Source organism: Myotis davidii, unplaced genomic scaffold, assembly GCF_000327345.1.
Source record: "Myotis davidii unplaced genomic scaffold, ASM32734v1 scaffold98, whole genome shotgun sequence".
NCBI lineage: Eukaryota > Metazoa > Chordata > Mammalia > Chiroptera > Vespertilionidae > Myotis > Myotis davidii.
The window spans coordinates 4647679-4672936 of NW_006294654.1; the positions used below are offsets into that span (position 1 = coordinate 4647679).

At 39.1% G+C, this 25258-nt stretch overlaps 1 protein-coding gene and 1 long non-coding RNA gene across 4 annotated transcripts in view; one reads left to right on the plus strand and one right to left on the minus strand.

Moving 5' to 3' along the window:
* The window catches only part of LOC107183971, a 28219-nt gene extending 8189 nt beyond the window's left edge, over positions 1-20030 (plus strand). The window contains exons 2-4 of one of the 2 annotated variants that reach the window (XR_001514794.1): positions 12282-12380; positions 17815-17859; positions 19506-20030. This is a non-coding gene — a long non-coding RNA (uncharacterized LOC107183971). Of the gene's footprint in view, positions 1-12281; positions 14127-17814; positions 17860-19505 lie in introns of those variants that run through there. The other variant, XR_001514793.1, reaches the window with a different exon arrangement.
* Positions 11613-25258, minus strand: part of FRMD3 (FERM domain containing 3) — a 231118-nt gene continuing 217472 nt past the window's right edge. Inside the window, exons 14-15 of one of the 2 annotated variants that reach the window (XM_006769025.2) lie at positions 16424-16885; positions 11613-11834 (exon numbers count right to left, since the gene is read on the minus strand). In XM_006769025.2, the coding sequence (XP_006769088.1) occupies positions 11821-11834; positions 16424-16885 (476 nt within the window). In that variant the 3' untranslated portion in view covers positions 11613-11820. Of the gene's footprint in view, positions 11835-13275; positions 16886-25258 lie in introns of those variants that run through there. The other variant, XM_006769024.2, reaches the window with a different exon arrangement.

Genomic DNA, 25258 nt, shown 5'->3' on the forward strand with positions numbered 1-25258 from the left:
CCACATTTTGGGGTCCATTCATCTATTGGTAGACACTTAGGATATTTCCATATCTTGGCTATTGTGAACAATGTGGCAGTGAAAATGGGAGTACAGATAGCTTTAAGAAAATGGTTTTCTTTCTTTTGGATATATACCCAGAGGTGGGATTTCTGGATCATATGGTAGTTCTATTTTTAATTTCTTGAGGAACCACCATACTGTTTTTCATAGCAGTTGTACCACTTTATATTCCCACCAACAGTGCACAGGGGTTCTGTTTTTTCCACATTTTTTTCACCAGCATTTATCTCTTGTCTTTTCAGTGACAGCTATCCTAACAGGATGAGGTGATAATTTCATTGTGGTTTTGATTTGTATTTCCCGAATGATTAGTGACATTGAGCATCTTCCCATGTACCTGTTGGCCATTTGTTCTTCTTTGTAAAAAATATCTATTCAGGTGTTTTGTCCATTTTTTAATTGAATTCTTTGGTTTTTCTTGTTTGCTTGTTTGTTTACTATTGAGTTGTTTATGTTCCTTGTGCATTTTAGATCAGTGGTCACCAACCTTTCGGACCTCACAGACCACCAGTGGTCCACGGACCACTGGTTGGCAACTGCTGTTTTAGATCAAATCCCTTTATGGAATACTAGAGGCCTGGTACATGAATTCGTGCACCAGTGGGGTCCCTCAGCCTGGCCTGTGGGATCTGTCTGAAACTGGCTCTCCTACATCCCCTGAGGGGTCCCGGATTGAGAGAGGGCTCAGGCCAGGCCAAGGGACCCCACCAGTGCACGATCAGGGCTGGGGAGGGACATGGGAGGATGGCCAGCTGGGGAGGGATTGCAGGAGGGCTCCAGGGTGTGTCCGGCACATCTCGCTCAGTTCCAATTGGCTGGACCCCAGCAGGAAGTTAAGCTACCAGTCAGAGCATCTGCCCCCTGGTGGTCAGTGCATGTCATAGGAACTGGTCAACCGTTTGACTGCCTGCCCCCTGGTGATCAGTGCACATCATAGTGAGTGGTTGAGTAGTCTTATCACACCATTAGCATTTTGGTTGAATGGCCACCTAGCCAACCAGACACTTAGCATATTAGGCTTTTATTATATAGGATGTGGTTTGGAAATATTTTCTCCCATTCTATATGTTGCTTTTTCTTTTTTTTTATGGTTTCCTTTGCTAGCAGAAGCTTTTTTTAGTTTGATATAGTCCCATTTGTTTATTTTTGCTTTTGTAGTCATTGCTTTTGGTGTCAAATACAAAAAATTATTACCAAGACCAATGTTAGGACCTTCCCTCTGATGTTTTCTTCTGGGAGTCTTCTGGTTTTAGGTCTTATATAGGGTGTCCCAAAGAAATTTATACACACTTTGAATGATTAAAACTCAGTGTTTTTAACATATACACTTTATTTTCAGAATTTTAAAGAATCTACAGAATTGAATAATTTTTTTGTCAATACCTGTTTTCAAACTGCTAACCGTTGTGGTCCAGGCACTGCTGACAATGCAAAGCAATGGAATCACAAACATCAAGAATCATTTTATTTAGTATTTGTGTGCCCTCAATTCATTGACTGTTGCCAGTTTTGTAACCGTAAACTTTATCTTTTCTGTATCTCCATAAAAAAAGTCTAGTGGCACTTTAGCATAAATTTTTTTGTTGTTGTTCAAAGCTTATTCTGGCTTCACCCACTATTTCAAATCAGTTAAACCTGAAAAGGGGCGAAAATTAAGTGAGTTATCAGCTATTAAAGTGTGTATACAATTTTTGGGACATGCTATATTTGTCTTGAATCCATTTTGAATTGATTTTTGTGTATGATGCAAGGTAGGAATCCACTTTCATTCTTTTGCATGTTGTTGTCCACTTATCCCATTAATTATTTATTGAGGAGACTATTCTTTCCCCATTGTATATTTGGCTCCTTTGTTGTAAATTAATTGACTGTGTATACATGAGTTTATTTTTTCGCTCCATCCTGTTCCATGGATCCATTATTTTTATGCATACATCATACTATTTTGACTATTATAGGTTTGTAATATAGTTTGTAAAAGGAAGTGTGATACTTCTTTTTTCTTTTTTTCTTATTGAAGAAATTGCTTTGGCTATTTGGAGTCTTTTGGGATCCCAAACAAACTTTAAGATTTTTTTTCTATTTCTGTGAAAAATGCCATTGGAATTTTGATAGGATTGTATTGAATCTGTAGGTGCTTTGGGTAGAATGGAAATTTTAATCTTTCAGTCCATGAGCTTGGAATATCTTTTCATTTATGTCTTCTTCAGTTTCTTTTATCAATGCTTATGTTTTTTAGTGTATAGATCTTTCACTTCCTTAGTTAAATTTATTTCTAAGTATTTTTTTTTATCCTATTGTATATGGGATTGTTTTCTTAAGTTCTCTTTCTAATAGTTCATTGTTAGTATATAGAAATGAAGCTAATTTCTATATGCTGGTTTTGTATTCTAAACTCACTGAATTTGTTAATTAGTTCCAACAGTTTTTTTGAGACTAGGATTTTATGTATATAAGATTATATCATCTGCAAACAAAGACAGTTTTCATTCTTGTTTTTTAGTTTAGATGCCTTTCATTTCTTTTTCTTGCCTGATTAGTCTGGCTAAAACTTCTAGTACTGTGTTGAATAGGAATGGTGAGAGTGGGCAATTCTACCTTGTTCCTGATCTTAGGGAAAAGTTTTCACTCTTTCACCATTGAGTATGATATTAGCTGTGGGCTTGTCATATGTTTTTTCTTTTATGTTATTGAGGTATGTTCCTTCTTTACCTAATATGTTGAGTGTGTTTTATCATGAAAGGACGTTGTATTTTATCAAATGCTTTTTCAGCATCTATTAAGATCACATAATTTTACTTTTCATTCTATTAATGTGGTATATTACATTTATTGATATGCATATATTAAACCATGCATGCATGCCAGGAATAAATCCAGCTTGATTGTGGTGTATGATCCTTTTAATATGCTGTTAAATTTGGTTTACTAATATTATGTTGAGAATTTTGTATTTATACTCAGCAGGGATATTGGCCGGTATTCTTTTTCCTGGTAGTATAATTATCTGGCTTTGGTATCTGGTAATGATGGCCTCATCAAATGCATGTGGACTGTTCCTTCTCTTTGGAAGAGTTCAAGAAGTTTTGGCATTAATTTAGAATTCACCAATGAAACCATTTGGTCCTTGACTTTTGTGTTGGGAGGTTTTTGATTACTGACTCAACTTTTGTTCTGTTCAGGTTTTCTATTTCTTCATGATTCAGTCTTGGTAAGTTACATATTGCTAGGAATTTATCCATTTCTTCTAGATTATCCAATTTGTTGGTGTATAATTATTCATAGTAGTCTTTTATGATCCTTTGTATTTCTGTGGTACCAGTTGTAATGTTTCCTCTTTCATTTCTGATTTTACTTTTTGAGTCTTCTCTCTTTTTTTTCTTATTTAGTATAGCAAAAGCTTTGCTGATTATCTCTTCAAAAAAAAGGAGGTCTTAGTTTTGTTGATATTTTCTAATGTTTTTCTAATCTCTATATTATTTATCTCTGCTCTGATCTTTATTTCCTTCCTTCTGCTAACTTCGGGTTTGGTTTGTTCTTTTTCTAGTTCCTTGACTTATAAAAGTGAGGTGTTTTGGTTTTTTTCTTATTATAGATGTTTTTCACTAAAAACTTCCCTTTTTTAACTGCTTTTGCATCATCCCAGAGTTTGGGCATGTAATGTTGCCATTTTCATTGACTCAAGATTTCTATTTCCCTTTTGATTTCTTCTTTGATCCATTGGTTATTCAGGAATGTGTTAATTTTCATATATCTGTGAATTTTCCACCTTTCCTCTTGTTATTGATTTCTAGTTTCATACAAAGTGGTTAGAAAGGATATTGGGTATGATTTCAGTCTTCTTAAATTTACAAAGCTATCTTTTGTGGCTTTCTTGTAGGTAGCCTAGTTGTGCTGAGCTCCTTTAGCTTTTGTTATCTAGAAAGTCTTAATTTCTTTTTTGTTTTGAAGGACAGTTTTTCTGGATATAGTATCCTTAGTTGACAGGTCTGTTGTTTTCTTTCAGCACTTTCAATGTATTATCACACTGTCTCCTAACCTCAAGCCTCTGCTGACAAAGTCACTGATAATCTAAATAGGAATTCCTTTATATATGATGAGTCACTTTTAACTGCTTTCAAGATTCTTTGTTTACCTACTATTTTTGACAGTTTGATTTTTATGTACCTCAATATAGATCTCTTTAGATTTTCCTAGTTGGAGTTCTATGAGCTTCTTGAATTTGTATGCCTATTTCTGTCCTTATGTTTGGGGAGTTTTCACCAATTATTTTTCAAATAAACTCTCTGCCTGACCATTTTTTTCTTTTCCTGGGACTCCATTATTTTTATGTTTTTCTGCTTAATAAGTTTCTTGGCTATCTTCACTCTTCTTTATTCTTTTTTCTTTTGCTTCTGATCTTGTTAATTTTGACTGTTCTGTCTTTGAGTTTACTGATTCTTTCTTCTGCCTAATCAAGTCTTCTGTTGAGTCCCTCAAGTGAATTTTTTCAATCCAATTATTGAATGCCTTCAGTTTCAAAAATCCTCTTTAGTTTTTTTTCATAGTTTCTATCTCTTTGTTGATATTCTCCTTTTGTTTATGCATCATTTTCTTGATTTTCTTAGTGGTCTATCTGTTCTCTCTTTTCATTCTTGAGCATCCTTATAATGGTTATTTTGAAATCTTTGCCTTGTAATTCCTCTATCTGTGTTCCTCCAGCACTAGTGTCTGGATATTTGATTTGTCCTTTGATTGAACCATGTTTCCTTGTATTCCTTTTTATCTTCTGTTGGGTTTCAACATTTTTAAAATCTGCCACCTCTTCCAGTCTTTACACTTTGATCTTATACAGGGAGGACTTAAGCTAGCTAGAGATTCTGGAGACCTCTCAAGCCCTTTGTGGATTTGTGTCCTCTCTAGGATTGGGTGTATAATCTCCTAATTGAAGAAGATTCCAAGATTCTACTGAGGAGCTCCTGTTGGCATCTCTCTCTAGTTTTGTAGCCTCTCTGGTGCTGCAGGAAGCTATGATATTGGATCTTCACTCAGTGTCTGTCTGTGGTGCTATCCTCTATTGTGCTTTAAATGCCTTTGTTCTCAATTGCCCCAAATCTGCTGCCTTGTTCTTGTCAGCACTTAGATCAAGTACAACAGAAACCAAGCCCTTTGGCAATTCTATGAAAATTCAAAACATTGTGCTTATATTTCAGTCTTCATCCCTTCCCTAGGAAGAAGTCAGGAGTTTTAAGTTTTCTCTCAATTATGCCATGCTGTGCTGGAGGGAGGGACTCTGACAAATGGGTGCCACAAATTTTAATACTGAGCCTCAGTGAAGTTGGCTTCATTCTCATCTGGGATTGTAGGACCTTTTTAACTGGTTTCTGGATTTCTCAGAGGCAGTCAGTCCATGTATTGTTAAGTCACTGTCCCCATGGGATAATGAGGGTCTGAGGTTTCCTATTCCACCATGTTACTCAGTCACTTGTCCTTGTTTAGTTCTTTTTAGACTCAACTTGTATCTCCATATCAGACAGCTGCAGTGTTAAACCATTGCCACTAACTGTTTTTTGAGAAGTGCACAGAGGGAGTTCTGAATAAGGTGAAATAAAGAGAAATCTGAGAATGGAGTCTTTTAGAAAGTTGCCATACAGATTGAATAGTAGCAGTTCTCTGGGGTTATAGCTGTTAAAGAACTCCAAGTGTATTGTTCTATCCTGTGATTATAGGGCTTCTGTTTTTTCACAGCTATCATAGTTGTAAAGTTATTGGTTTTCTTTCTTTTTTTAATTGTTGACAGTATTACAGATGTCCCTCCATTTCCCTTCCCTTATGTCCCCCTCCACCCAGCCCCTGTCCCACTCCAGGTTTTCCTCAAACTATTGTCTGTGTCCATGGGCTATGCATATATGTTCTTTGGTTAATCTCTTCCCCCCCTCTCCTCCACCACCCTCATTGAGGTTGGTTTTCAAGGGTATTACAGGGATGGTAAGAGGGAGGTGGAAATAGGGCTAATTAAAATGTCACAAGCTCACCGATCTTACCAAGATTCAGCAGGTTTTCCTTGAGTATATTTTCTTAGTTACTTGCAAGTCTTTGGTTAATTTTCAGAGTTCTGGAAAAGTAGATTTTTTTCAGTGTTCTCATTGCTTTTATGGAGGAGTGCTTCTCCATGAAATATAATTTTAACTATGTATCACCTAATGATTTAACTAGCTGTTCCTTCAGTTTTATTGAAGCAAAGAATTGGTTAATGCCCTGACCTTCAAAAGATTTTCACACCATCATTAGGATAATTTACTTTCTTAATTACACAGAATTATACCAAAAAGGCTTTACCAAGTCCTGGATGCAGAATTTTAATTTTTCACTTATAGGTACTTTGTTTAACCCAATCTGATCACCAAAATTTGAGAAAATCAAAATAAGATAGCTCCCTCAATTTTCTATAGAGAAAGATTAAATCTTCTTTTTAGATAGACTCTTCATCATTATTTAGGTGGTTTTAAAATTGTCAAAGACAGAAGAATTAGCTATATGCATTTGGTTTTCACACTTAAATCTTCAGTTCTAAACATCAAAATATTCACTTCCAATACCCCCACCCACCATTCTTTCAACCAGTTAGAGTTTGTGACGTAATTTGCAGTGCCTACTACAAAATGAAAATGTGGAGCTCCTTCTTCAAAATATAGGGGGAAAATGCAGTTAAAGGCACTAAAATACAAAGGTTTTTCCTTTTAAAATAATTTATTACTTATAAAACATAAAAGGTAATAGTTATACAGGAGTAACAACATTCATGTTACATATTGCAAAAACCCAATATTTTGGTTCCATAATTTTATATAATACAATAAATAATTATACTTGATTTTACATTAGTATATAAATATCTTGATTTTTTAAGTATATCGTTATTGATTTCAGAAAGGAAGGGAGAGGAAGAGAGAGGTAGAAACATCAATGATGAGAGAATCATCAATTGGCTGCCTCCTGCAAGCCCACACTGGAGATCAAGCCCACAACCCAGTCGATGCCCCGACTGGGAATTGAATTGAGACCTCCTGATTCATAGGTCAATGCTCAACTATTGATTGACTGATCATAAGATTTTTTAGGGTTCATTTTTCTGTAAATTCATTTATTGGGCCATCAAAACTTTTTATTTTAGCTGTTTCACTTTCAATTGATACAAATAAAGTAACATCAGTTGCTCTTTTTTAATTTTGAGAAAACATTTGTTAATTTATTCTCAATATATTTTTATTTATTTCAGAGAGCAAGAGAGAGAGAGAAACATCAGTGATGAGAAAGAATCATTGATCAGCTGCCTCCGGTACACCCCCTGCTGAAGATCAAGCCTGCAACCCGGGCATGTGCCCTTGACCAGAATAGAACCTGAGACCCTTTAGTCCCTAGCCTGATGCTCTATCCACTGAGCCAAACTGGCTAGGACTCATCAGTTGCTTTTGACAAATGCAAGATCACCAGTAATTTTTTTGATAATTTTTAATTTTGAGAAGGATGTTTCTGCTGATGCAACTCTTACTGGTGCTGCTAAGAGTTTTATAGGCTCCAAAAACATTAGGATAAATTTCTGGTAAATTATTTTGAATTATAAATGTTAGTACATCTAGAGCTCCTAATTCTTGCAGAGCAGTTTTTCTAAAAAGATTTAACTCTTTTTGCAAATCGGCTTTTTATAAGTCTGAATGTAGGTTTAAATGTTAATAAATACATATAATGCATTTTAATGTTTCCTCTGACATTTCCTGTAACTTGCAGAGATTTTAAAAGTGGTTTCATTATTTGTAAATAATTTAGAATGCCTATTTTTAAATTCTAATACAGTCAACCCTCCATATCCATGGGTTTTGCATCTGTGGACTTAATCAACCATGGATCAAAAACATTCTAAAAATGTTAAGTTGTTGGTGTGTACTGTATAGTTGGATCTATGATGGATGTGTCTTTACTGAACATGCACAGATTTTTCCCTTACCATTATTCTATAAACAATCAGTATAACAACTGTTTAGTAGCATCTACATTGTATTGGGTATTATAAGTAATCTAGAGATTAAAATAGACAGAAGGATGTACATAGGTTACATGCAAACACTATGCCATTTTATCTAAGGAACTTGGAACATCCACAAGTTTGGTATCCTGTGGGGAGGCCTGGAACCAATCCCCCGTGGATACCAAGGGACAACTGTACTCTATCTTCAATCACAAGGAAAAGTAATTTTACATTTGTCTATTTGTTAATAATTGGTCCATGCAAGTTTTATATGAAAATAGTGGGGTTTATTTCTTTGAAATGCAAGGATCTTTAAATTTAATTTCTATGTCTAAGTCTGTGGATATGTTTTTCAATGTTGCAGTGCTTTTTAAAATCAGAGATTCTAAACTCTTTGAAGAATTCTAATAACTCTTGATAGTGTATTGTAATGCCCATGTGTAGACTTACTGAAAGTGTTTACTACCTAAGTGGTGGCAGATCTGGTACCAGTGCTCGGGCCAGAGAGTTAACATCTGTGCAGATGTTTCAGGGATGTGCTCCAGGGACTGATGGGCAAGCTTGCCTCCCACGACAGGTTTTAGTGCTGCTGCTATGTGGAATACCTTCTATCTCCCAGGGCCGGCTTCTGCTGCAACTGCCTTCACTAATCCAGGTTCAGGTTCTGGTGCAGAGTCCCCTCGGGAACTCCTAGGGTCTCAGACTACTCCATGCATGTGTTTGTGCCTGACATCCAGGCCAATAGCTCAGCATTCAGGGTGCCATCTCCAGTGGGGAGCGTGCGGGAGGCAGCAAGTCAATGACTCTCTCTGATCATTGATGTTTCTATCTCTCCCCCTCCCTTCCTCTTTCGGAAATCATTAATAATATATTTTTTAAAAAACATAAGTTCAAAGATAGAATTATTATGAATTTCAGGATGGTGAGAGCAGAGCATTACACCAAATGCTAGAGAACAGGCTCTATAAAATTCACAGGTCACACACCCATGAAATCACTTCTGAATCCGGTAAAACTCAACCGGGGTGATTTTGTCCATCAGGTGGACTAATTTTGGTTCTAACTATGTGAGGTTTCAGTTGAGCCCCAGAAAGCAAAAGTGACAAGATATATTAGCACCAAACGTAGGTCCTTACCAAGGTCTGGCATTCTCAGGCACAGAAGGCATATCCTCCCCTCTGCACAGTGGTTCTCTAGTAGAATCTCCCGGGAAACTCCAGTGCTGAGCTGTTCCGATACCTTCTTTCAGCTATAGTCTCCTTCCTGAGGGAAAGGAGTGGTGACAACAAAAGACTTGGAAATTGCTCAGTTAAGGCTTTGTTGCTCAAGTAACAGTCCAAGACAGGTCTGGTTTAGGGTGAGGTAGGGTAGGCTCTGCGCCACACAGTCATTCAGGGATCTAAGTTGCTGGTAACTACAACATCCTAAAATGGTGGCTTCAAAGTCACTACAGGCATTGACATCTAGTGGCAAATGGAGGTGCACACTTAGTCTAGGGCTTGGAGGTGAGACAGATCACTTCCTGTTCAATTCCAATGGCCACAAATCAGAAATATTGTCATACCTAAGTACATGAGGCTGGGAAACTTAGTCTAATTCTGGGCACAGGATGATGAGGAAATAGTGCTAAGATCCCCTTCTAGCCTCTACCACAAGAAATTTGCAAAAATGGGAGATTTGGAATAAAATGTGTATAATGCATCCCCAGCCTTTTTGAGATAGGTCTGTTGGGTCAGACTGCCCAGAGAGACAGCTTTCCAGCGGTGATTCCTTGTACTCATTGATAGTGTTGGGTTCACATTACAGTTTATGTTCTGGGAAGAGCAGGGGTGGAGCATCCAGCAAACTAGTGCCAAGCTGACTGGCACTTCTCATGATAAATGACCAACTTGGCTTTTGTACAACTCAGTTTTGCGTGTCCTTAGTGTGATTCGTTTGCTCACAGTTAAGCAAGTCATCATTGTTCTGTGTGTAGTTCAGAAAAGTCAAATTCAGAACTATGGAGGTGAAAGCAACATTGAGATCATAATAACTCTACCTGCCTCATATCAAATAAGAAATCAACATTATAAATGAACAAATTGAGTATTTAGCATTAAATCTTTGATGCCAGAAGACTTATGTAAAACACATGATATAATTAATTTTGGTGAACTTTAGTCTGGTTCTTCATGGCAAGTAGGAGAACTATGACTATAGAGCAATAATCCTTCCCTATTTCACCTTGTCAATATTTTAGAGGACCAAGCTGGAGGAATTGTTAAAAGAAGGCATCTAGCTGATTGGGCAAAGCCTTATGGCAGAGTATCTGAATCAGTCCTAATTGACCCCTGTTGCTGTGACATAATCATTAAAAATATCCCCTTTTACTCTCAAAAGATTCCTGGTTTGTACAAAAAATTATACAGTAATCCTGTGACCAGGGAGTAGTACATTTATGTGCTCACAATTGTTTGCAGCTACAAAACCAGCAGCTCAGGGTTGTCAGGACACTCAGGCTGATTCAAGGTGGAAGGAAGCTGATTCCCCAGGAAATTACAGGAGAGTGATGCTTTAACCAGAACACTGAGTTTTTCACTTAATGAAGAACTTAACTGCCAAGCAGAGTGGAAACTAATGTTGCTTTGTCTGTCCTATATAATAAAAGCCCAGTGACCAAAAAGGCAAAACAACCAGAAACCAGAATGACCACAGCTCCTCGCCCAAGCTGGCCTCACCTCCCAGTGAGCAGTTAGGAGAGATCAGACAGGCAAGTGAATGGTTAGGAGTGATCAGGCAGGCAGATGAATGTTTAGGAGCGATCAGGCATGCATGCAGAGTGGTTAGGTCTGCAGGATCGGGCCTAAACTGGCAGTCAGACATCCCCGGAAAGGTTCCAGATTGTGGGAGGGTGCAGGCTGGGCTGAGGGGCACTCCACCCCTCCGCCCCCCATGCATGCATTTCATGCACCAGGCCTCTAGTGTGTTAATAATCATTTTCTTCCTTGAAGGGTACTTTCCTTGGAAAACTCAAAATCCTTGTAATTGCCAAAATCATAATTCTTGTAGATGAGGAGACTCAGTTGATCCTTGTTAATTGGAGGAGCTGTATAATTTGCAAGACTTATTTCAATACTTGATACTCACACAAAGCTTATCCTTTGTTCTAAGAGTTTTCCTTTACAATCAGAAAATTGGCCTTGGTTCTCTTTTCAAAGTGATATTGGGCTAAGCATCAGCCATAGGTAAAGAGTAGAGAGGTGTGCTTCCAATCAGCGCCCTGGTCTTTCCTAAGATTTTAAGTCCCAAGTTCCCTCACCCATTTGCAAGGCATGGGTAGCTATTCCTAGCACAGGAAGACACCTTTTTCTGGCCAGATATGGTGACATGCTGAGGTCAGTGGCAGACATCCCCTGATGCCTGAGGGGTCAGCCAGGAGCAGCCTCTCCACTCCTTCCTTGCAACATTGGAGGCTGCAGAGATCCTGAACGTTCTTGAGTGTGTTTAGTGTAAATCTTGCTCCTCCCAACCCCAGTTCCCAATAAATAATACACTTTGGCCAAAAGAGGATTAAAATCAGTTTTATTGATGGATTGGAGAATACAGCTGGGATTTGAGGCCCACGTGAGGCTTCTTTTGTCCTCTCTGAAGTGATGATGGCTGAGCCCACTGGGCAGGGCTTGGAAGACTTACCCACCCCATCACAAACGAGGCTGGATTGTGGAGAGCAGAGTCCTGACTGGCCCACCACGGGCAGGTCCTGCTGGGTCTGTTTACTGCATGGAGACTGGATGCCCAAAAGCAGGTCCAAGAGAAAGAGAGAGAGAGAGAGAAGCAGGAGGACAAGTAAGCAGGGACTTTTAGCACAATATCTCCACCCAGAAGAGAAAGATGGCCCAAAGAGATTCATCAATCATAACCATCCTGAGATTACCCCACAGATGGAAGCTCCTCCCCAGTACTTTCCTCCCAAGCTGGAGTGTGTAAGAGATCTTTCCTCTATTTATTTGAGCAAGAAATGATAGAATAAGGAAAGGGTTTCTACCAAGAGGCAAGGTTGGGTTGGGAGCCTGGAACACTCAACAAAAAAGTGGCCAAAGACCATTTTGTGTGAGCCTTCCAGTCTGCAGATACTAAACCCCCAAAAAGGTACTGACTAGAGCTGGGACAGAAGGTCCATGTCAGCTCATGCCTGCACACTAACCACGGATTCCTTTTCTTGCCTGTACTCTAGATCCTGAACCTCTGGGGACTGCCGAGTAAGAACTTGAACTTGACAGACTTCACACCCCCCACACCTCCAACGGGTGAAATGGATGAAAGGGGTCAGAAGGTACAAATTTCTAATTGTAAGATAAATAAGTTCGGGGGGTATAATATACAGTATGGTGAGTACAGATGATAATACTGTATTGCATATTTGAAAGTTGCTAAGAGAGTTAGATCTTAGAAGTTCTCATCACAAGAAAAAAATTATAACTGTTAGGTAATGGATTTTGCTAAACTCAATCATTGTGGTATACCTAAAACTAATACAGTGTCATATGTTAATTATATCTCGATAAAACTGGGTGGGGTGGGGGGAGAACTTGATAGACTTAAGAGGCCACACAGCTGGGGTACAGTTCCACAGGACACATGGTGTTCCTGTAGCACAGAGAGTCCCTTTTGCTTCATGCAGAATAAAACCCTCTGATTTCACTGTAGGTGTGCAGTTTTAGCTTTGTGACAAACCAAAGCAGAGGGCCATGCTGCATGGAGGAGAAGATAGGGATAGAATAGAAAAGGCAAATTCTCCCAAGGCCATAAACAGGCAAGAGAAGGTGAATGGCAAGTGTTGCAGAGCCGAGGCTGCATAACTATTCCTGGCACAGGAAGACACCCTTTTCTGGCCAGAAATGGTGACATACTAATTTCTAGCACTCTAAAATCCTTCCTCCTCCATCCTACCTGTCATGCAGAACACTCCTATTTTTTTCTGTTTCTCTAGTTACCTTGGTGCCATAGCTGTCTCTCAGATGGGTGTATTTCCAGTACACTCAATATTCCTGCTTTTAGCCAGGGTGGCTTCTGCAAAATATTACTCCCATCCATTGTCTGCATGTTTTTCACACTGTCACCATTCAAGGGTGACCTCATTTCATGGTCCTAGATGACACCTTTCTGTAGTTTCCAACAGGCTATTTATACAGTTTTGCTGTGAATAAAACTAAATGATTGATGAAACATTTTTCCCCAGAGTACGTTTATTAGGGATTTCTGCCACCATATTAACATATAAAACAATCTGAATGTTGACATAGAAATGCAAATTTCACTATACAAAGATAAGGCTCCAATTATAGGTAACATGGCCCCCATATCCCTAGTATTTCAATGAAATCAATTCATATTGAATTCTTCCCAGAGTTGATTTTATAAATATTAGACAAGCCACAAAATATATTCCAAATACATAACATTTTACATGTTCCAAGCACAGACAGAAACACGATACTTTACCTACACTTTTTCATGATCCAACTTGCAATAGCACTAAAGACAAGATTGTGTGTGTATATGTATTTGCCATATATGTGTGTGTATATATAATTATGTACACACAGTGATTTTCATGAGAAATTGAAACCTTTGAGACTGTTTTATCCACCATGATAACTGATAGGGGAAAAGGAATAATAACATCACAAATTCCTCAATTGGGAAAAAGTAAACACAACTGTGTATGAGGGGCATTTCAGTGGGGTGACATATATTCATACATAAACACATATGCCAATAATATGGACTATACATATACTCACACACTTGCTTTGACCACTGTATCTCACTATATTATTATATACTTTCCATCGTGGAAGCAGTCTTTTTCTCATTTCATTCAGGCAGCTGGTGACAAGTCTTCTACCAAACTTAAGTGGTATTCCTAAAATGGCTCTTATTCTATCCCACTTTTACTTTTGGTGACTATTGTTTAAATTCAGCTGACCCTATCCTGTCAGCTCCTTCACTTAAAATATTTCTATTCAATAATCAAGTTTTCGCCTAAGAGAAAAAAGAGATGTTAGCCGGAAGTGTACAAATAATAAATGTATTACTAATTAATATAGATCTGCATGGTTGGACTACATGTGATATTTATCCTGTCAGTAGTTTTCAAATGTTTTATGATGGGCAATATATTTCTTCCATAATTTAAAAATATTATTTTAAAGGATGAAAGCTAGATGATTTGGCATGGTCAGAAATTGAAGCATAATCAGAAAGGGGACACGGGTGGGCCCTTTTATCAGAAAGTATGACTTCAATGTCATATGAAAAGGGAGGGGGGAAATAACTTCAATTTCAAAGCTGGTCATTTGCAAACTTCCAAAATGAACTATAGAAAATATATGTGTATATATTGTTATCCAATTTCAGGTATGAAACATTAAAACGCAAAAAGAAAGCACATGAGAAAGAACACCCTACAAACTTAATATAAAATGAATATTATAGTTTGCTTAACTGAAGGCTTTATAAGCCGACTTTTAAAACTTACTTTCAAAATTAAATATCTAATACAGCACTCAGAGCTCCATGAGTAAGTAGGACTGGAATGACCAGTGTGGAGATTATGCTAATATCAAACTGAAGTGTCCATTGGAGTTAGGGAGAGATTACAGGAAGCCCAATCTCTTTGTAAATGAAGGCTATGGAACATTTTCAATTCAAGGAGAAATCCAAACCTCCTTGCTCTTACCTTTCTCACTTATGGTATACCGCAGGATTGGTCATTATGCTGCCTGGGAAGGCATCAGAGCCTTTCTGTCATGGATTTAATGGTATGAAGGAAGGTACTAGAACATTTGTCCCTTCTACTGAGTCTCACTACTTCACCCAAGCTGAAATATGTCATTTAATGAATCCCGTCTACTTCCTTAATGAGAGCCCCAATTATGAATGAGTTCTTAAAGAAACCAGGAAAGGAATATAATTACTATCACAAAAGATAATTGGCATTTATCAAAAAGCCAGAATCCATTCTCTCCCCACCCCCTCTCTCACATACACATACTTCTTTTAAAGTTTCTTCCACAGAAACACAATGAATGGCATGAGGAACCAAAAATGTACCTTAACATTTCTCCACTTTTATTTCGATCCACTTAAATATATTCATGTCAACTTGGACAGCGAGTGTGCTGTTCTTTACAGTATCCAATACCTTGCATCACCATCACTTCCATAAAATAGATCACCTTCCTACCACCACTTGCCTACCAGCCTCACCTAAAACAGTTTTTGCTACTTGCCATTTGTCCAACATCTGCTTCCACTCTTGGATAAATGTACAATAACATGCAATTAATTGGCATATACCTTTACTTTTTCCTTTAAAGTTTTGCTTCCTTAGCCAAAATATATGGACGGAATGCAAATGAAAGTAACAAGTCCTCTCATCCAAATACTTTTGAAAATGGACCCTGTGGTCCATTTAATGCTCAGTTTCTACATCCTCCAGTTCCATCATTTGTTTTAGGAGCCTACTTACTATAGTCTTTCTACCTATTTTCTATCTCATATGCAGCTAACAACAAATTATGGGATTTTTTTACCCAAAATTATTTTTAAAAACAAACCTGGGCCAAAACATTAAAAAATTCCCAACATACCCTTTGTGCATTAGTCTTACAGTCTGTACAATAACTCCAGGAGGCTTCTTTTTTTTTCTTTTTTCTTTTTTTTTTTGCTAAAAATTTACCAAAATATTCTGAACACATAAAAATATTTTTAAAAAAACAAAAACCCAGCATTAATTTAACAGTATAGGCATTGGTTAGAGGACATTATTTTCACTAAGGATTATATTCAAAAACTTTCTCTTGAATTTTCACTAAAATTCTGATTCTGAACCTTATATCTTATAATGATGATAACTATTAAAAAGGGGGGAAATCTAATTCAGCTCAATGTATTATGTATTATAATAGATAAAGAGTCTGCCTGTGATATAATAAAAATAAACATTTTGGGTTATTTAGAGGCCAACTCCCTGACCTATAACTGAAATTACTGTGTTTGATTTAAACTTATTAAGTGCAGTGAATTATGGAAAGCTAACTTAAAGGTCTGAATAATCAATTTTGAGTAAGGAACACATGTTGACGGCTCCTTGACCACTCAGAACCAGGCATTTGCTTGAGAAATACACATCACTAATATTGAATATAGCCCTTAGTCATATGAGATATGTATTTTATGAGCAACCCAGCATATAGAGAATGAGGTTTACTTTGCCAGCCACCCACTCCTTGAGAGGACAGTAATATTCATAGTGAAACTGCTCAAACTCTGGCGTCTGGCGGATTTCACATAAGAAGGAGAGATCAATACCTGACTCCAAAAGGAGGAGGAGCAGGGGGAATACAAAGAGCAGCAGCCCCAGGCCCACCACAAGGAGCCTGGAAAAACTCTTGACCAGTGGGTTCACCCGAATATGGCCGGTCAGAATGTCATAGCTCCATGACAAAGCTCGGTGAGCCTCCTTTAGCTCCTCTTCTTCAGCCATCAAAAAGGCATTTTCATCTGCTTCCAGTTCCTCAAATGAATCTAGGTCTTCTCTTTCCAACTCATGCCTAGATGGACAGTCAAAGAGCATGTCAATCTCATCATCATCAACTGGGGTGGGGAGCAGGCTTGCACTGGGGTTGTATGACAGTTCAGAGATAGTCAAAGGCTCTTCTTTTATTTTATCTTCCTCTTCACTTAGGGGGTCTTCATACTCCCGGGCTTCTTTCACCGGTGAGCTGGAGATCAAGGGGGCAGAAATGTCATCTTCTTTTGGCAAAGGAATACCTGTAAAGAGACATTTTTTTTTTAATTCAGGTTTGCTTTTTCCACAAAGATAGAAACACACCAAAAAATAAAAAATAAAAAAAAGACACACCTCTTATGGTTGGCGTGTTTACATTTATGTGTGCAATTATGACCTTCAACTTTGATCATTTGCAAGAATAAAATGACAATAAATCACTATTATAATTTTGAATGGTGTCTTTTAGAAGTCAATACTGTCAAAATATTATAGTATAATTATACTACTATCCAATTATAAACAGTTATTATGTTATATACTAGATGCCCGGTGCACAAAATTCATGCACTGGGAGGGGGGGTGGTGGAATCCCTCAGCCCAGCCTGCTCTCTCTCACAGTCCGGGACCCCTCGGGGAATGTCTGCCTGCCGGCTTAGGCCTGATCCCTGGCAGTCAGACATCCCTTTCGCAGTCTGGGGCTCTTGCAGTCTGGGACCCCTGGCTTCTTACTGCGGGAGAGGCTCCTGCCACCGCCGCTGCACTCAGCAGCTGTGAGCCTGGCTTCTGGCTGAGCAGCACTCCCACTGTGGGAGTGCACTAACCACCAGGGGGCAGCTCCTGTGTTGAGCGTCTGCCCCCTGGTGATCAGTGCACATCATAGCAACTGGTCATTCTGGTAGTTCCACCGTAATGGTTGCTTAGGCTTTTATTATATAGAAGATAGTTTTCTAGTCTATGTAATTGCAAATATGTGCACAAACTTGCACCTTGTTACTTTTAACATTTTAGCTTAGACATTTTCTACATTGAAATAAACTCCCATTTTGTATTTATAATAGTTGTCAAATTATGTTTAGTTAATATAGTATTAGTTGTCTATTGGCAAACATTTAAACTGCTTCACAATTGTAAAAAAAAAAAAAATGCTATAAGAGACATCTTTACATATAAATTTCCTTCTGTTTTTCAGTTCATTTGCCATAGATGTCCAAAAGGAAAACTGCTTTGTTAAAAGGTATGAATATTATTTACTAAAGTTTATTGTAGGAGAGGTGTCTCGACTCCTCATTTTACAGATGGGAATTCTAGTCACCTACTGTCAGCCTAAGGCGAGCTCTCCTAATTTTGAGCCTTGGGTACGTAGTGGGAAATCAAAGCAGGATCAAAGACATGTTCTCCAGGATGGTTCTACAACACAATACCAAATTGGTGACCATGTGCATTAGGTAATTGTAAACCAGCTTTTAATGAATATATTTCAGGATTTCTCTCTTCAATATATGCAGGAAGTGATGTCACCCAGATGGCAACACAGGTCAGTCCTGACTTTACTTCCAACTAGCAAAAATTCACGGACAAGACACCAATGATTGAATCCTAGAACACGGGATGCTAGGCTGAAGCACACCCTGCACCACAAAGACCAAGACTGACTGCCCCCAAGCCAGTATTGCATCACACAGAGAGGTCTGCCCTGAGCCTTTAGTGACATCCAAACCCTTGAGTATTGTGGGTCATTTCCTGGGAGCTCTTACTCAGGTTTTACCCCAGGGACCGCAGGGGAATCTGCAGGACTCAACCACTGGGAATCTGGTTGTGATAGAGAAGCGGCGAGGGGCCTCCAACAACCAACATGCAGATCTTAGTAGACTGCCCTGATACCTGCAAAGCCCAAGTAGTAGCCCCAATGAGCAGCTTTGTGCGTCTGCAGAACCAAGTTGGTGGCACAGTGTGACCAGGGAACTCAGTGGGGTGCAGGCCTGCCAGATTTGAGTTCTCCAAAAGTTTTGCCAGTCCTGGAACCTGGTCTGCCCGTGCCCAGGCTAAAGAATTGAGTGTCATAGCCCCAAACACTTGAAACCTAGCTTCTGGCCCCTCCTGACTAAAAGGTCTGTTCAAGAAAATTTAAGTTGCCTGAAGTGAACCCTCCGAAGGCTCATCCAGACAGGAAGGGCTATATTACCTGGAAACTATATTACTCAGCAATGCTCAAGCTGAGAGGCAGGTAAGCAAAGCGATGGTCCCCAGAGCAAAACAAGTAGTCCTGTTCAGCCAGGCCAGTTGGAGCACAGGTGAGTTTGTGTGAAGACCACAGATGAAGAACCTTAGTGGCCTTGAAGCTGCTGCTCCCATTGCATCTGGGCAGAGAAGCTCTTTCATAGTCTCACTCATTGCTGAATACAGCCTTCAGACTGCCCTATCATCTAATAGTTCTGCTTACAGTGGCCCTTGAGTAGGTTGTGGCTTTTCCTATCTGTAGATAAAAATTGTGGCTTCACCTAACCAGGATATCTAGTGTACACTCTTAGCAGATTCTGGTTAATAGTGAGCTTCCTTATCCTGGTGAAGTAGCAGGATGGGACCCAGGGCCTGCACAGCTAATTCATAGCCCCACCTACTGCTGAGTATAGACAGTCCTGACTGTGTAGTAGTAATCCTGACTACAGAGTACAGGCAACTACTAGTACAGAGCCCATCCTACAGCCTCATTTGGACAGAGAACAAAGGCCAGTAGTCCTATGCAGCTGTTCTCAGCCAGTGGCACACATCCCCAGTCTCTGACCTCAGAGCTTGAACCACTGCCTCACCCCAAAATAGACTCTAGTAGCAGAAACATCCAACAACCCAAACTGAGTTGACTGCAGATTTGTTTTGTCACAGAGTTCTTCAATGTCTGGAAGAAAATGCCACTAATACAAGTAGACAGATATCAACATAAGAAATCAAGGATCATGAAAAGTCAGGTAAATATGATACCACTATGAAAAATTAATAAAGCACTAATAACCCTAAAGAAATAGAGATCTATGACCTGTCAAAGTATTCAGACTAATCCTCTTAAAGAAGTTTAGTGAACTATAAAAACATACAGACAGACAACTAAACAAAACTGGGAAAATAATGAGTGAATAAAATGAGAAGTTCAACAAAAACCATTGAGAAAATTACCCAAACAGAAATCTTAGAGCTGAAAAATACAATAACTAAATGGGGAAATTCAGTAGAGAGCTTCAGAAGCAGACTAGACCATGCCAGAGAATCAGTAACCTGGAAGATAGGACATTTGAAATTTATCCAGTCAGAGAAACAAAAAGAAAACTGAATGAAAAAGAGTGAAACAATATTCTGGGAATTCCAGAGAGAAAAAGAAAGCATATCTTACCTAATAATAGACAAACATACAAATTGACCATACCTTTGCTGTGCCCACCAGCCAATTGGATGAGTATGGAAATTAACCAAAGATGGCAGTTAATTTGCATAAGTAGGTGCCCAGTGGCAATCAGAGCCTGCAATCAGAGCTGAGGGGTCCCCTGTCCAGGCCTAATTCCTTGAGGAGTTAGGCCTGGGCAGGGGTGGAGCCAGTGATGGCAGGGAGCAGGGGCGGAGCCAGTGATGGTGGGGAGCAGGGGCAGAGTCAGTGATCATGGGAGCAGAGGTGGATCTGATGATTGCAGGAGCTGGGGGTCCCCTGCCCAGGCCTAAGGACTGGGCCACACACGTTAGGCCTGGGCAGGGGCAGAGCGGGCTATTGCGGGAGCTGGAGGTCCTCTGCCCAGGCCTAATGACTGGGCCAGAGGCGTTAGGCCTGGGCAGGGGCCAAGCTGGCAATTGGTGTGAACCACAAAAGAAACACCTTTTCCGACCGCTCATTGGCTAAGCTCCCTGTATGCCACTGGTAATATTCTTAGTAACTTGGGTAATAAGAATCCAATAAGGTGATCTAGGGTTTTTTACCACACTCCTGGAGAAAAAAAGGAAGGTCCTAAAAAAAGAAAGAAATGTCATATCCTATGAAAGACACATCTTGAAAATGACTAAAGAAAGCTATCATTTTTTTCATGGTGAAGGGATTGGAGTCCGTGTTGATGAAAACACCTTGGTAGTTGTGGTGACTGGCAGTGGCTGCAACAGCGGAGTGATGGGGCTGGTGCCTTCCCCTAATCAGCCAGGTTGCCTCCAACAAAGGGAAGCCAGACTATGGCTTAGGCCTGCTCCCCAAAGGGATCAAGGAGAGGGCCTAAGCCATCAGTAGGACATCCCTGAGGGCACCCAGTATGTGATAGGGGGCAGGCTGGGCTGAGGGACTCCCCCCTCCAGTGCACAAATTTTTGTGCACTGGGCCTCTAGTTTAAAATAATAATGGCTTAAAAAATTGCCAAATGTGGGAAGAGAAATAGACATCCAGATTCAAAAGACCCAAAAGACCCCCAAATAGGTTGAATCCAAAGCTATGCTGACATATTATGATTAAATTATCAAATGTCAAAGATAAATTTTAAAAGCAGCCAGAGAAAAGATAAATTGTATACAAGGGAACCTCCATAAGACTCTTGGTGTACATCTCAACAGAAACTTTTCAGGCCAGAAGAGAATGGATGACATACTCAAAATATGAAGGGAAAAAAACTGTCAACAAAGAATACTATATCTTGCAAAGCTGACCTTCAGAAATGGAGAGTAAAAGCTTTCTTGCACAACAAAAGCTGAGGAAATTCATAACCACTAACTCTTCCTTATCAGAAATACTAAAGAGAGTTCACTGAGTGGAAGTAAAAGGACACTAATTAACATCATAAAAACATAAGGTAGTGTAAAAGTCACTGGTAATGGTGTGTAATACTTTTAGTTTAAAAGTTAAAAAAAATTAAAAATAATCATAACTACTATAATCTGTTATTAGTTACACAACACAAGGAATGGTAAGTCAATAACCCAAGTGGTGAGGGGGAGAAGTAAAAGTATAAATTTTAGGAACAGTATTGAAATTAAGTTACTATTAACTTAAACCAAGGTGTTATAATTTTAAGATATTTATATAAGCCTTGTGGTAACCACAAGGGAAAAAACCTGTAGTAATTACATAAAGAAACATCATAAATAAGTCAAAGCATACTGATACAATAAGACATCAAAACACAAAGAAAGACAGCAGGATAAGAAAATTTTTTTAATGGAGCTACAAAACAGTCCCAAAACGCTTAATAAAATTATAATAGTAAGCCCTTACTTATCAATAATTACTTTAAATGTAATCATAGTACAGGTTTGTCAATGATGCTGAAATTTTCCTGTAGCCATGCGCACACACACACACACACACACCCAGTGTGAGAAGGGTTCAACTGCAAGAGTTCTCCAGCTTATTAATAGCAATGAAAGGAATCATTGCATATGACTGTGTAAAAACTATTTTCCCCTAAGTACATAAAGCAAAACCTAACAGAGCCACAAGGAGAAATAAATAACAATACAATCCTAGTATGGGACTTCAATACCCTACTCTCAACAATAGACAGGTCAGACAGAATCAGTGAGGATGCAGCACATCTGAACAACAATATGGACCAAATGGCCCTAACTACATTTAGAGAATATTTTATCTGACAACAGCAGAATACACATTCTTCTCAAGTGCACTTGGAGCATATTCTAGTATAGATTGTTAAGGCATAAAACAACTCTTACCAAGTTCAAGAACACTGAAATCAATAACAAGAGGAAAACTAGAAAATTCACAAATACATACAAGGATATCTCTCTCTATATATAAAAGTCTAAGTGACCTTCCAACCGTCCAACAGCTGGTACATATGATGCACACTGACCACTATGGGGCAGACTCTCAATGTAGGAGCTGCCGAACTGCAGTGACTTGGCAGCAGCAGTTCTCGGGTGACGCACCCTGAAACCAGAAAGGAGGGAGCCTGATTCCTCACGATCCTGCATGATTCCACCTTCAGCTGTGGGTGCACGAACCCATGCAATGGGCCACTAAACAATACTCTCCTAAACCAATGGATCAAAGAAGAAATTAAAGGGTAAATAAAAAAGTATCTTGAGACAAATGGAAGCACACAATACCAAAATTTATGGGATGCAGCAAAAGCAGTTGTAAGAGAGAAATAGGTAGTAATAAATACCTATGTTAAGCAAAAAATGTCCCAAATATACAACTTAACTTTCTGCCTTACGGGACTAGAAAAAGTTGAACAAACTGAGCCCAAAGGGAGCAGGAGGAAAGAAATAATGAAAACTAGAACAGAAATAAATAATGGACAGAGAAACAATAAAAAGATTAACCAAACTAAGCTGGTTCTTTGAAAAGATGAATGATTAATAAAACTTTTTTAGACTAACCAAGGAAAAAAGAAAACACAAATATTACAAATGAAAAAGGAAACATTACAACTGTTGCTACAGAAATACAAAGAATCACAAGAAGGTACTATGAATAACCATATGCCAACAAACTGGACCTAAAAAAAAAATTAAAAATTCTTATGATCATTCAAACTACTGGGACTGAATCAGGAAGAAATAGAAAGTCTAAGTAGACCAATAACTAGTAATAAAAAATCTCCAATAAAGGAAAGTCCTAATACTGCATTGCTTCACTGGTGAATTTAACCAAACCAAAAATTTAGAGAGGAATTAATACCAAGCTTTTTCAAACTGTTCCAAAAGATCAGAGGAGGGAACACTCATAATCTCATTTTATGAGGCCAGCATTGCCTTGATACCAGAGCCAGAAAAAAACACTAGCAGAAAAGAAAACTACAGACCAATATCCCTAATGAACGTAAATGCAAATATTATCAATATAAACTAGCAAATTCAGCATCACATTAAAATGATCATTTACCATGATCAAGTGTGATTTATACCTGTGATTCAAGAATGGTTCAAAATACACAAATCAATCGTCAGGGTGCTGAGACAAGAGGGGAATAGAGAGTAAATGCTTAATGGGTTTGAGGCTTCCTTTGGGACAATAAAAATATTCTGAAACTAAATAAAAGTGTTAGTTGCAAAACAGTGTGAATGTACTAAATGCCACCAAATTGTTCACTTCAAAATGGTTAGTTTATGTGAACTTCCCCTCAATAAAAATAGTATGGCCCTGGCCAGTTTGCCTCAGTGGATAGAGCGTCGGCCTGTGAACTCAAGGGTCCCAGGTTCGATTCCGGTCAGGGGCATGTACCTTGGTTGCAGGCACATCCCCGGTGGGGAGTGTGCAGGAGGCAGCTGATCGATGTTTCTCTCTCATCGATGTTTCTAACTCTCTATCCCTCTCCCTTCCTTTCTGTAAAAAATCAATAAAATATATTATAAATAAATAGATGGATAGATAGATAGTGTGTGTGCCGCCAGACCTTGTGCGTGCACACGCTCCACAGGAGTAAAGATATTTGCCTTGCTGTCTTGAATACGTGTATCCTTTGTGTTCTACCAGGACCCCTGATTTTGGGGACTCACCTTACTGCTAACATAATTCATAACTGATCGGAGTTGGCAAACCACTGCTCATGAGCCAAATCTAGCACTCTTCCTGTTTTTGTAAATAAAATTTTATTTGAAACACACACAAAAATAAATAAATAAATAAATAAACAATATCAGAATTATAGAGAAAGATGACAAGAGTTAGGACTATTTGGAATGCTACATCTTTACGTTCTGGTATTCGCTATCCCCAGGAGAGTCACAGTACTCTTTTCCTTCAGAAAGCAGTGAACATAACATATTGTATCTGACCAGTATTACTGCTCTACAAAGACCACTCCCATTGGCTATTTTCTTTGCCCCTGTGGTCACACAGATCTCCCATGCTCTGTATTCTAACAGCCTTTTCTCACACGCGTGGCCTTTCCTTCTTAAGTCTCCTTTTCCTAATATCCAGCCCTTCCTCCCTCTGTCTCTGCCTTCCAAAAGCCTCTCCCAATAACAAGAGGTTATGGAAAATCCCAAGTTTCCAGACTGCAGTATTTTATTGATGGCAGCTCCATTCTTCCATTAGTTCAGACCAGAAACCTTGACCTTCCTCAATTCACAACCACATCGGACCTGTCAGCACTTCTCTACCTTCAAAACATATCCAGATCGAACTACTTCTCACCACCACCTCTATTACACCCTGGTCCAAGCCACCATCCTTTCTCATTTCGATGACTGCAACAGCATCTGATCAGGTCTCCCGCTTCAGCCCTTGCCCATGTAAGGGCCATTATCAACACAGCAGCCTGAGTGAGCCTTTGAAAACATAAGGTGGATCATGTCACTTAGCTGCTCAACATTCTCCAATGCTTTTCCTCTTACTCAGAGGATAAGCACAGTCCTTGCAGGGATGTCTAGGGAGCTACTCAGTGTGCCCTCCTCCCATTCATCCTAACCTCTCTGACCTTGTTCTCCTGTGACTCACTTGTTCACTACACTCCAGCCACACAGATGCCTGCTGTTCCTCCAACATGCCAGTCATGCTCCCACCAAAGGGCCTTTGCACTTGCTGTTCCTCTGCTTGGAGCACTCTCCCTGCAGATAGGTTCATGCTCTGTCCCTCTTTGCAGGCCTTTAAGCAGATGTCACCTTCCCAGTGAGACCTTCCTAGCCACATTATGTAAAATTTCAGTCCC